This window comes from Silurus meridionalis, chromosome 1, assembly GCF_014805685.1.
Source record: "Silurus meridionalis isolate SWU-2019-XX chromosome 1, ASM1480568v1, whole genome shotgun sequence".
NCBI lineage: Eukaryota > Metazoa > Chordata > Actinopteri > Siluriformes > Siluridae > Silurus > Silurus meridionalis.
This window is the reverse complement of record NC_060884.1, coordinates 22168410-22182336: the sequence shown is the minus strand read 5'-3', so window position 1 is coordinate 22182336 and position 13927 is coordinate 22168410. Positions and strand designations below refer to the sequence as shown.

The window sequence follows — 13927 nt, the reverse complement described above, 5'->3', positions numbered from 1 at the left end:
TTATACTCACTTTGTCTTGCTTTAAGAACCTGCTTTAATATGGCTGACATGATTTTCAGCAATAATTTAGAGGTGCTAAATTTAGGTAAAGTGCATATATATATATATATATATATATATATATATATATATATATATATATATATATATATATATATAGCATTGATCTAAATCAATTATAACTCAAAAATATAAAATATATACCTTATAAACTTGTATACCTCAAATACCTTGCATAATGTGCATGTGTCTTGTGCATCTATCACATTTAGCAGGAACCAAATTCATGCCTTGACAATTTACACAAGTCATAACTCAAATTTTGTTACAAAGTTTTTAACATTTGTTTGTAAATGATGCCTGGACTCACGTACGATGTAGTTAATGACATTAGCTTAAACGAGTAAATACTTGCTATGTCCACAGTAATGCATGCTAATGTGCATAATAAATTACATGATGAGTGGTGTTATATAAATGTACATTATTTCACATGCATTTAACTCCTTATTTTGAGGGGGAATAGTAGGGCAGCCTTGGAAGAGCAAATAATCCAATGTGTATATTAATTATGAGTTGTCGCTTGTACATTTTTTAGTTCCACTAATAATATCCCTTTAATTGCATCTTTTTTCCTTATAACACATTGCAATAATACAATATGTTTCAGTTTATGTGCAAGTACCAAGGACAATATTTTTGACATTTTTCTTTCTGATAATAAAAGCCCAAAAAGTGGTTAACCCCCAAACTCACTCACAACAAAACCTAAAGAGAGTTATAAATCCCATCAAAAAGCATTTAAATATGTGATGCAAATTCAAAACTTCAACCAATAAGGTAAAACACTGAGATATACATAAAAGAATGACATAACAAAAAAAAAAGATTTTATGTGTAGTTTTATCTAACTTCCCAGTACTGGAGCAGTGCAACAGTTTCCCTGCTGTTTTGTGGTATCCAGCACAATCAGGAAAAGAGATACCTCTGTGGTTGCAAAATAACAAACTGTTCCCTCTGCAAAACCGGGCCTCTTTATGAATTAAATATATACATTTCAACTACAGAATTTATTAAAGCACTAGACAAAATTGTGTTTCCACACAGACTTTTATTGACTACCTCAACAACTGCTATTAGTGCTCCAGTATGAGAGCGATTTGAGAAAACAGTTTTCAGTTCATTCCTTAGTGCAGCAAAACATGTCTCAAGTTCTTGTCTATGGAAATCGTGGATATGTTACAAATTAAGAATTGAGGTTAGATTTGAGTAGACTGGAGCAGTCTTTTAATAATTGCAAAAGCTGTAAATAATTTGTTTCTGTAAGTACGCCTGATTTGTCAGTACTGATAAGCTTAAGATTGAGATAATGATCCTATGCGGGTACACAAGTTTACTGCATGCAAAAAAAAAAGTAAACACATCAGTAGACCTGAATGGAATTACAAACTATCATTACTAAAGTAGTTTTTCATGGCAATGCTGGCTTATATTTCTTGTTATGCTAATATTTTGTTTAGCTGAATCTGTTTGAACTTGTTTGGAAAGTAAATCATGTAATTGCACTAATAATATAATTAATGTAACCATTTAAAAGCTACTTCGCTTTCATTTCAGAACGATCACCATTAAACTGTGCAGGACGAATAAGCTTTTTAGCAAATCCACAAGTAGCACTATTGGCAGATGGCGATCGTGCCTATTGAGGGGATCGTCTAATTTGTTTGACATATTAGTCAATTTCACACTTTCAAAAGTAATTGCATGCTTGAAATTTATGCAGGCATAGGCTTACATTATTGCAATGCCTGGCAGACATTTGCAAAAATCCCAATTCACACTTTACACTAATCTGACCTTGATATAACCTTTATTTCTTCCCCAATTTTGCCAGCTTTGAAAAATGTTCGTCTTGACAACTTACCATCTTAAAATTCACTGCTCTGACACCTCACCATCACCACAGGGCTAGATTAAGAATCCATGCAGGCAAAATTAAGATGCACCCAGATGCTTCCATTCTTTTTTTAAGAGAATGTGAGAGCACTTGCACTGTGTCATTGTGTTGTAAAAGCCAGCAAACAAGAGATTGTATTTGCACAGTACAGTCTTCGTTACTGGATTAGTCTTCAATCCAATTTGTTTCTGTTTTTGTCTGAAATTAGCACTGTATGTATTAATAGAACACTAAAGAGTTTTCCCCCCTGGTTAAAATGTGAGCCCATCTTTCATTCATTTCTGGCTTCTCTTTCTTTAGGATGTGACAAACTATGACATGGCTAATAATACATCTGTTGGAAAATGAGACCATTATAGGAACCATACACATGGTTCCCGAATCAGTGTGAATAAACCTAGTTTAATAAAGTTTAATGTATGTCAAGTTAATGAAAGGACAAAATATTTTAAAATTCATAGTCAATAAATGCTTATTCTTGATTTCTGAGCGTCTTTAATTAGTTTGCTAGTTTGATTAAAAAACTAACAAATAGTTCATAATGTTATTAAAGGATGGTACAACATAAATGTGAAAGAACTGTGTTAGTGCAAACAATTTCATTCGTTAATTCTGTTCAACCAAATTCACACCTATTGAAATATGTTACTCTGTTTTCCTCATCGTTTTACAAAAATAAGTGTGTTTCAGTTGTTATCTTCTGATGAATTGCAGCAAATTAATCTTCATTGAATACCATTGCAAAGCAATGCTGTAGACTCATCAATGCCATTAGCTTGTGCATATAGAAACCTGCCATATGGGAGGAAATGTTCCTTTATGCACCATGTATGTTCTTCGATATAATACTAAACTGCAAAAGTTTTTTTTTTTTTTTTTTTGCATTATTATAAGTAAATGGGCTAACCTATAACATATAGGCTACTAATAATGCTTCAGATTTTATTTTTGCATTTGTAAAATAAACCAAATAGTAGGCCATTTAATGATAAAATATGAATGGGGAAAAAGCTAATGCAGTTCAGTATTAATGATATTAAATTAGGTGCAGGTTGAGACTGCTTGCTTTGGTTTTCAGGCTCTGTCCCAATAGTCACATATCTGCCATCAGTAATGGTGTAAATAGATTCAGCAGCTTTAGCCCGAGGGAGTTTTAGCCTACATTATAGATCTGAGTTATAATTAGGTGTGGGGATGACTACTGGTACTGAGCACTTTTACAAAACAAGACACACATGATGCTGCTGGTCGATATTCACTTCCTCTTCGCTGTGTATCAACACCGTGCACAGGGTCGGGCTGAAGTTATAAAACGCACAAAGTCGCCCAAAGCATCCAAACGTGGAGTAATCCTCACAGAGACATCACTGTCTTCACATTCAACACGCTTTTAATTCCTACCGCACTTTGTGCTGATCAACATGTCCTCGTTTTAACTGTATTTTATATAGTTATTGATTAATACATAACGTTGAAAGTCCTGAAAATGACTTTTGAACTGTTTAACGCGAGTTTTTTTACAACAAAATGTTTGTGCTATTATTGTGTTATTATTTAATGTAATAAAACAAAATAGAATTTCTTTATGACATTGATTGTTTTGTTTAGTCTTTTTTTTGATTGTCGGTGTGATTTTTTAATTTCTGACCACAGTCAATAGTAGCCTTTTTTTTTTTTTACTAAAATTAATTAATTTTACTTTAAGCGCAAACAAACATACAGCATTTGTGGCTGTAATGAATTGATTCAATAAAACGAAAAAAGTGATAAAAATAGCTATTAAGGACGAGTTTAGAAGTAAAAGGCGATGGCTAAAATCGCAGCTCTGTCCAAACCCCATAGCTAATCCTTACCAGCTAGCAAAGAAAACCAAAACATTCACTTATTAAAAACATTATAACTATTATTATAACAATTTCTGTGGTTAGTTGGCTAAAAATGAACTTTAAAAATAAAGATTTTTGAAGTGCTCTGAATGTGTTGTATCAGATCACCTCGTACGTTTCTATTTCAACAACGATCTTAAAACATGTGTTTTTGTCTGCTTTCCGAAATGTTTAAAAGTAGAATAGCCTTTAGAATTTTCTTGAAAAGAAATTGTTCGCAGCAAGTCGAATAAGTTAAAGTTGACACGAATGTAAAGGTTAAAGATGTTTTAAAGATGCGTGTGTTTTCCAAACACCTGAATCCGTCGTGCATTGAGAAGTTCGATTTCTTTTTGAGGGAGCAAATACATTTAGGGTTATTCGATTTCTTTTATTTTGTTTTTATCCAGTGTTTAACTTTCTCAATTGTCAGATTTGATAGAAAACGTACCTGACCTTTAGAAATGTGCATCGAATGTAACCACTTTCGTTAAAAAGCATCCGATATGACGTTTGTGTTTAGTATTCTGTCTTTATTCAACCTTTTTCTGTCCCTCTAATAAAATTTACATTTATTTAGTATAAGTGTATTTGTACAAAAAAGGAAAAAAAAATCGAAAACAACAATCCGTCGAATGAACAGTCACCTTTAGTGTGCACGGCCATAAGTCAGAAATGCATGGTCCATATTAAATAATACCGCTTCATCATCTTCTTTTAGGATTCTTTCTTGGGGGAAAGCGCTCGGTCCTTTCAGGGGGGAAAAAATGAGCGCTTTCAGTCTGAATCAGTTTTCGCTCTCCAATGTCTTTTTTCATTGATTTTTTTCTGTTGTAGTTTGTCTTTCTTTTTTTTTACCGAGGATGCGGCGTGCCAGGAACAGGATTCCCCAGCGGGTTGAGCGCCGGTTGCCCGCTCGCGCCCAGGCCGTGTATTAGCACGCGCGGCACGAGCGGTCTGTGCAGGGTGGCTGCGGGATGCGGCGCCGGTGCGCTGTTCCGATACACACTGCTGTACATCGCTGCTGCCGCAGCCGCAGCTGCCGCTGTTCCGTCCACAGAGCCGAGGAGCCCTGGAGGGTAGAAATAGGGTGACGGAAACATCCGCTGCAGAGCCGAATAACTGCCCGCTTCCGCCAACAGCTCCAAACCCACCGCTGTCTGCCGCTTCCACTTCGTCCTGAGATCAGATTAGCAACATTATTATTATTATTATTATTATTATTATTATTATTATTATTACTATTGTTGTTGTTGTTATTGTAATTATTATTATTATTATTGTTATTATTATTATGATTATGATTATTATTATTATTATTCGTAGAAGTACTCGAAGAAAGTACCTTGCAAACTCCTTCCTGGAATTTTTTCATATATTTTTACAAGCGCAGATTAATTGTATTTTAGTTATTCGATGACGATGATAATAATAATTATTATTATTTATTATTTATCATTATAATTATTATTTTTATTATTATTTATTATTATTATGATTATGATTATTATTATAACCACATGACTCTTGGAACCAGCTTCTGTCTGTATTAATGAATGAAGCAGGGGTTGTTATTAGCGAGGCCCTATATCCGTAATTGCGCCTGTATCTTTGGTTAAAAGTAAAAAAAATGGACAATACTACATTGAAGATACTTTAAACGAGATTCACTGGTTAAATAGGATTTTCGTACAAGTCTAACGTTTAGTTTGCTTAGAACTATGACCCTTATTAAAAAAAAAATATATATATTATAAGGGTCATAGTTCCAAGCAAATTAGGCGACGTTTAGGAAAGACGCACGTGGTCCTGCATTTCTCTATTGCGAAGAAGATTAAAGTGTATATTAAACGTCTCAGGTAATAAAATAATAATAAATACATAAAAATCAAAGTATTTTTTATAAATAAATGTATTTGTTATTATTATTATTTGTAGTAGTAGTGGTAGTAGTATATTATAGGGTTGTGTTGGTAATGGGAGGCATTAAAAGTAATGATACAGTAGTAGTACTTTCCTTTATATTTCTATCTAAAAGCAATATTAAAAGATATAATAAAAAAGAATTAAATACAGAAAATAAGCACAAGCATGTTATATCTTTGCTCACCGTCGGTTCTGGTACCAGGTCTTGACCTGTGTGTCGGTGAGGTTGAGCGCTGCTGCCAGGTCCATGCGGTCCTGCACACTCAGGTACTTCTGGCGCTCGAAGCTGCGCTCCAGTTGGTTCAGCTGATGGTCCGAAAAGGCTGTTCGAGCTTTCCGCGGCTTTTTAGCGCGTACAGGCGGACTGTCTCTGGAGCTCGAGATTTCCCGATCACCCTCTTCTTTTGTTCCTACAAAATTAATTAAATGCAATATTAATTAAATGCGTTAATATATTATTATTGTCATTATTATTATTATTATTATTATTATTATTATTTGTTGTTGTTGTTGTTCTTTTTCTTATTATTATTCGTAATAGAAAATGCTCAAAAATATTTCAACTACAATTATTCCGATTTAAACAACTCACATTCACATTCATTACTATATTACTGAAGAAAAGTATTTAAAATTAAAACACATGTAATCATAACGCACTTGAAATAAAATGTGATTGTTATTACTAAGGATTTTGAAGGCGTAAGATCGAGACGATTAAAGTCACCAGCGTGTAGATTCCTGTTTAACCGAAAACAGAAGTATTTACGATCAATTAAAAAGAATGTTCATTTTCGAAAATATTAAGAAAAAGTGTATTTCTCGATCCACGTATATTTGTATCATTTTTTTTCTGTTTGTGATCCTCCCTCCAGGAAGAACAATAATCTCTCTAATTGACCCACCAGGGAGGCTTTACATCTGTTTCAGCTTCTGTTATGCTAATATCAGACAAACTCAGTGACAGTGACGAATGGTGTGTTTTGAACCTCTTACAGGAAAAAACACTAGTAATATAAACAGAGAAATATAGAAAAAAAGGTTTATTTAGTGTTGTGTGATCATGACTGTTAAATGCTGCAAAATATGGAAAAGTATTTAAGTGCCAAGAAATTAAATTGTGTTTTTTTCTTTTCTTTTTTTTTTTTTTGCCGGTTGAATGTTTTCTTTTCTTGCCCTGAAATGTCCTTTTTATGTTTGTAATGTTATGTACATCATGGCTAAATATTTTAGGCACACAATCCAAAGTTGTAAACATTTACAGTTTTGTAATAAAACTGTTCTGGAAAAATAATTTCTATTAAAAAGTAATAATCAAAAACAAAATAACAGAAACGTGTACACTAACAATCAAATGAAACAAAAAAAAATCCAGGTTTGATTTAATATATACAGTGTTTATTATATTGATTATACTTTGACCGACGTTAATATGATAGCTATTAATTCAACACTACACGATGCGTGATCAAGTATCGTGTAGTGTTAAATTAGTAGCTATCATATTAATGATATAAAATCATTTCTATATAATAATAATAATAATAATAATAATAATAATAATCGCTTTACATTAGTGTGTTTTAATTGGAGACATACTACAATTGTATAAAGCTATGAGCAGCCTGGGTTTTGGTGCTGAAAGTAAAATAATATTTGCCTTAAAATCTGTAATATGGTTGAATACTCGAATGCTTCAATGATGTAAATGATATTAAGATTACATATTACAGACAGCAGCCATTTCAAAATGAACATCTAACTTCACTTTTTAATCAGTAACAATCACAAGTGTGTTTTAAATTGAAATCAAGCATTTATTATCCACATTAACTATTGCTTATTTACTTTTTCACTGTATTTGCAAAATGTACACTGTTACACTATTCAGAAAAGAATATTGATCGCGAATGCAAAATGAAATAAAATACTTCAGCATTGCTATATATATATATATTACTATATATAACATCACTATATTATTTCTGAACTAAAACACTTGTACCTGCCGGTTCGTTCAATCAAATCACACCATTCGTTAAAGTGTGTGGATTTGATTTTTCCCAAGACAAACATTAGGAAGTCTCGTCCTACCGTTGCATTTGGTGTCGTTGTGAATGTCGTCTCTTTTTTCGATTTTGCCTCCGTGCTCGTCGTGCTCCGCTTTCGGGGTGAGACAGTCCGCGCTCTCCGCTTTCGGAGTGTGATGATGCTGGCGCTGGTGCTGCGGGGACGGTGCGAGGCTCGCGCTGTAGGGCGCGCACGCGGCCAGCGGCTTCCCGTCGCCCAGAATGTCCTTGATCAAAAAAGAAGAGGTGGCGGTCCGCGGGGCGCACGCGGCCGGGTTTTGGGCTACCGGATGATAATGGTGATGATGCAGATGATGATGAAGGCCGTCTTGCACCGGATGCGGTTCAGGAGGCTCCGCAGTGACGGAGATCGGGGACGAAGGGCTCCTCACGCCCGCGTCTACATCCGAGCAGGGCGAAGGAGTCGCGCGGCTCCGGAAATCCGCCGCCCGGAAGTCACCGTCCATCATCGCGAGCGCCGAGCTGCAGGAACCGGCGGAGGATAAAATGGTGTCTATTCCAAAACTAGACGCGCTGGATCCTTCCATTGCATTAAAAAAAAAAAGAAGAAAGAAAAAGAAGCCCGATGTTGTTTTAAGGAGTCTGCATAACAGGGAGTTTCTTCCCCATCAATTCATAAAAAATATATATTATTATTATTATGTATTAGGGCGTATGCACTTTAAACGAAATTATACTCGAGCTGATGCTTCAGCAACAAACAAAAAGGTGGGCAATGTGTTTATTAATCCTCGCCAATTAATCTTAAAGCAGCACACACACACCTACACGCAGAAATCAAGCAGCAAAACAAAACAAAAAAATCCTTGCAAGTTTGTTAAGATGTACAGAAGATTGTGAAGAGTCTCCCAGGATGCGCGTGCTTTCAGTATGAAATGTGTAAAAAAGCAGTGTGTGTCTTGTGTAGCTCCTCGTCCTTTTGCACTGGTGCCTGAACTTTATTTCTCTTCCTCTATCTCTCTCTCCCCCGCTCCCCTCTCGCTCTCTCGATCTGTCTCTCTATATCTCACTCTCTTTCTCTCTCTCCAAAAAGTTGCGCTTTCTGAGCTTTCTAACTCCCCGACATCAACTCTTCCTCTTTTTTTTTCCTCTAGAAATCCTCCCCAGTTGATGCTCTACAATGATTTCCTACGTTGACGTCAAGAAAGGGGGAGCCAGTGATTTTTTTTCTTCTTCTTCTTTATAATAACACATTATAACACAGACACACTCCTTGCTCTCCCCCTTCTCTGTTCTGATTGGTCTCATCGTGAGCAGCACCTGCCTCGAACCAATCAGAGAAATTTGGACGTAACATTTTGGCGCCTGAGAAAACCAAATCCTCTTTCAACAACATAGCTACAGTTTCAGAAGCTTTAAAACGCCTTAACAGGTGACACAGTACACTTCTGAATCATTGTGGGCCACTGTAATATCATATTCATAATTTTTAATATTTGAAAGACAACGACAGGAAAGATGAAATAATAAGAACTAAAATGTGTGCATGCATTTATTTTTTATTTTTTTGGATATCATTATTTTGGTATTGCTCATTATTATTTTAGTATTAAAGTGTCCAATGCATTGTTATTACATAATGCATTGGACACTTGACTTATGAAATATTCGTATTAACAGTGTTCTTCTCCAATGCAATAGGAGAAATAATAGTGAATTATGATAATAAAGCGTATGGCATCGATTTTACATTTCAAGGCATTGCCTTGAGTCAGCGAGACATTACTTTTCAGATTGTGTGATGGGATGATAGATTATAGTATGGGTCACTTTTGAGTAAAATTAAAACTGCTTTTTTTTTTTAAGTAGCTCAGGGGGAATAATGGTGGATCATATTTTACATGACACTGGCATTCTTCGACACACAAACAAACAGAATAAATACATCATCAAATAAATATACCTCGTATGTATTTAATGATCTAAAATAATAACGCAGTTTGGGACCCTGGTTGAATTTCTTATTAGCTTGTGATATGAACACACAGTAATCCTCACTTGTCACGTGACTTTAACGAGTCTGCAGCCGGTAATGAAGGATCTAATTAATTACTGTTCAAGTTCATTTGAATATCAGATCGCAAGTCCAAAATGTATGAGGAAGGGGGCAAAGGGAAGTGTCCTAATCCACTCCGGGATGATAGAGGAGGACTCTTTTTAGAAGCCTGAATCATATTCCTATACTTTCGGCATAAGATGTAGCTCCTGGCTGTTCCCTTTAGTTGAGGCCAATTTTTTTAGAATAAAGGGAGAAGGGAAGGGGAGGACACATCTACCAGCTCCTGCTCTCTTGCAAGTTTTTTGGTATTATTATTATTATTATTATTATTATTATTATTATTATTATTATTATTATTTTATCCCAAGCTTATTTTCTTGCGTTTTTTTGTTTTTTTCTGTGATGCCAACCACATCTGAGACATATTTGCTAGTCGACCGACGTGGGAATTAGACTCGGACGAGGATGATGCTGATCATGATGAAAATCTTACAATTTAGACGTTGTTTTCCGAAATGCGCAAATCGATGAATTGATTTGTTATTAGGTCACTGTACATTTGATCGTGTATGTGTTCTGATTTGTGCGTCCTGTCTCTTATTCCGTAATGTCCTATTAAATATGAAAAAGCAGGAATTTATTTCACTCCCACTGTTACATATTCGATGCTGGAAGATTAGACTGGAATTTGAAACAACAGATATTTAGCTGTGTATCAATAAACATCAAGTCTACAGTGCACCGACAGATTTCCCATCCTTTAGGAATTGATATGAGAATATATGCCGAAATAGGTTTTTGGAAATCATTGTTTTTCAAACTTAATAGCTTTAAAAGTTAATTACAAACACTTATTTTCATTATTGATTATTAATATTATTTTGCTTTTTATTCTTGACTTGATCTGTTTCTTAAAAAGTATATTTTTATAAAAAATGTATTTACTTTATTATGATAATGTGTATCAATAAAATGCTGTAAAAAAACAAGGTAATATGATTAGATACAGGTTAGGCAAATAAATGTAAAGGAATCTAGATGAGCGAAAATATCCAACAACGCCATCCACTACCGGACGCTGTTGATTTACTGCAATGCGCATTTAGACCACCAGGCGGCAACAAAGTCGACACAGCAACCACATTATCCCTGACTGTAGAGATTTGTAATCTTTAAATGGACTCAGTTATCACAGCTTCTCTTTTCGAGACACCCAATATACAGTTTTGCAACATGATATGCCCAAATAGTACATGGTGGCTATTTAAGACGCCCGTTTGTTTCTCATCAAATTGCATGATTCTGTGATGTTATGGAGTGAAATATTTATTAAAACTTCAACACAGCTGAATGCTGTAGGCTCATGCCAGAAATAATGTTCTGCAACTGCCAGTAACATAACAGTGAAAGACGAGCTTCATTTATAAATGTATAAAAGTATACAAATAATCGTTCTTATATGTAAAAATAAAAAATAAAAGACATAGAAAAACCTATCACATTTAATTATGGCCGTGTTTTTCTACAGCTCTCTCCCTCTCATTAAACCCATTGAAGCTTAATCGTATTGTTAATCAGATTTACATTAGTAAACATTCGATTTATTTCATTTTCTTCACCCTATGGACTGATAACAGATTGGTGAGGAAGCTCAAAGCGGTGGCAAAAAAAGCGCCATTCATTCTCAGGGGACAAATGTCGCTTGTTCATTAACAGTTTGCTAATTGCAACAACTCATTTGAGCCACAATCAATCGCTTTATTAGATTTGAGGGCGCTGCTGAAACAAATTGAATGCAACCAGTCGCGGGAGCTTCATGTGATTATAGGTGCTGTTCACGCTTTATTGATCGACTGGTGAGATTGTGGCTCGCGCTGCATCGATTACCGGTCACTGCGCTGCAACGTCACCGCGGAGGGCGGGGATTATATTTATACCCTTCCTGCAGAAATACCACACTGGTCCAAAAGAGAAATGTTCACCCCAGTGTTGTGACCCCAGTTATGCACTGTTTATGAAAAACAAATATATTATATAATATAATCCAAGTCTTATATATATATATATATATATATATATATATATATATATATTGGAATAATAATAATAATAATAATAATAATAATAATTATAATAATAATAGTAAACTTCATCACCATATCTGTAGAGATTTTTTTTATTAACAATACAAGCCTTCTCATCTTGTGCCCACAAGGTCAACCTGCCCAAACAACTGCATGCTTTTAAATGACTGGTTCACTGCTATTTACAACCCACTGGACAAGGATGAGCAGAAACAGTCAAATTTATGGATTCCCCCAGTTGATATAAATATGCTGCATAATGAATCATTATATTAAGGACAGTTTGCATCAGAAAAAAACTATTAATGGTGTATCTCAGAATTGTATATATATATATTTTTTATTCGTTTATTCCCTTGAGGAGGTGCTTTTATGGCACTTTGTGTAAACCTACAATGGCAGTGCTATCTAGGGATATAATTAGAAGTTGTGTACAAAAGACAGGCATTTGGTGAAGCCATAAAAGTCTGCAGTCTGCTTGGCATGCTGTGTATTTGAGTTACAAAACAGTGATCAGTGATCACAGTATAAGTGTGCTGATGTGGACTCATTCCTGCAGCATGTTAACTCACAGGCTTTAAGGTCATAAATGAGATGAAAGTACGCTGTAGACTAAATCCTAGCTCAGGTAAATATGTTTAATATCACGTTCCAGCAGATGAAAAGACTAACATGAAATCATGAGTTAAAAAAAATCAACATAAAATTATATCTTAAGACGCTTCTGTATGAAAGGTTAGTGCTCTCTGCGGTACGTGACATTTACAAGAGTCGCTTATTACATCCAAATATTACAGTTTTTACTAGGTGTTAACAGTGTTCTCTCTCTCTCTCTCTCTCTCTCTCTCTCTCTCTCTCACACACACACACACACACACACACACACACACCTGTACCTCAATTTACTTTGTAATAAAACATGTGACATTCAAGTTTAATTTGAAGTGCAGCCTGATTTTAATCTAAAGACACACAAAGAAGAGGAATAATAAGCTCTAATGAAGGCATGGTGAATGTGACTGAGTCCTGCTTTACAACCTTAACATCTAAAATTAAAGATCAAGAAGAGATCACATGTGCACATGGACTCGCAGGAGTATTGAACTGCATACACTTATAGTAGTCTAATCCAGAACTAGTCATATAGCAAGTGTTGAATTGAATAAAGTATTCACACAGTATTCCTTATAAGTTATTTCATATAACTTATATAGGTCCAGTTGGAGACAAATGAACACAAGCGAATTTAACACTGTATGTGTTAATTAAACCCAGTGGGTGCTACTTCAACACTGCATGTGGTAATTCAAATCTGTAGGTGTTCATTCAGCACTAAAACCGTGTTCTACCCTAGACTTTCGGGATAGATGGCGGTATACTGGATGCTCTTTGTTTTTTGTTTTTTTCCCCCTGCTGATCGCCGTGGTTTGTGTGCACACTGCACTGCCATTGCACTTGGGACTGTTATTACACGCTAAGGGCTCTTTTCAGTCCCTTAATTAGTTGGGCTGTCAGTCTCGCTTGGCCCCGCCCCCTTTTGTCCAGCGCGTGTCGCTGATCTGCGCTGATTGCAGTCGCGAGGGTGATTCACCATTCAGAGGCAGGGCAGAGCCATGAACTAAATAAACAAACAAAAAAGACTCTAAACTTTAGATCATTTTAAACAGATTGCGAATTATATAATGACGATACAAATAAGCCTCTTTTATTCAGACATTTCACTTAAACTACAGTCAGGAGCAGCCATCTCATGTTATTCTAGCAAAACTTTATTTTACTAAATAGTTACTAAATTCTTAAGAATTTTCATTGTTGTATTTTTATAATCCTATTATAATTTTGACTGATTTATGGTTGGTCCATTAGTCACTTTGGTGTGTTACATGTTTGTGTAAAAATCAAAATTATTATCATTAATAACAATATTAATGATTAAAAAAAAAGAAAAAATATAGGCTATTAATGTACAATCCCAATTTATGAGGACCTTTGTAACTGCTTTCGAA

General features: G+C 35.0%; 1 protein-coding gene across 1 annotated transcript; it reads right to left on the bottom strand.

The window, feature by feature from the left end:
• Positions 1-4327: 4327 nt before the first annotated feature.
• barhl2 (BarH-like homeobox 2) lies at positions 4328-8903 on the bottom strand. Its single transcript, XM_046854316.1, has 3 exons — positions 7843-8903; positions 5933-6158; positions 4328-5001 (listed from the first exon to the last, which is right to left on the bottom strand). Exons 1-3 carry the CDS (start codon positions 8363-8365, stop codon positions 4677-4679), a joined length of 1074 nt encoding a protein of 357 aa, XP_046710272.1. The 5' UTR covers positions 8366-8903; the 3' UTR covers positions 4328-4676.
• Between the last annotated feature and the right edge of the window lie 5024 nt (positions 8904-13927).

Bases quoted from the DNA above. Each gene is read 5' to 3' on its own strand.
- barhl2 (XM_046854316.1), bottom strand. From the start codon at position 8,365: ATGGAAGGATCCAGCGCGTCTAGTTTTGGAATAGACACCATTTTATCC. The intron at 6,159-7,842 runs GTAGGACGAGAC...TTAATTTTGTAG, and splicing joins CAACGACACCAAATGCAACG to GAACAAAAGAAGAGGGTGAT. The intron at 5,002-5,932 runs GTGAGCAAAGAT...ATCTGATCTCAG, and splicing joins ACCTGGTACCAGAACCGACG to GACGAAGTGGAAGCGGCAGA.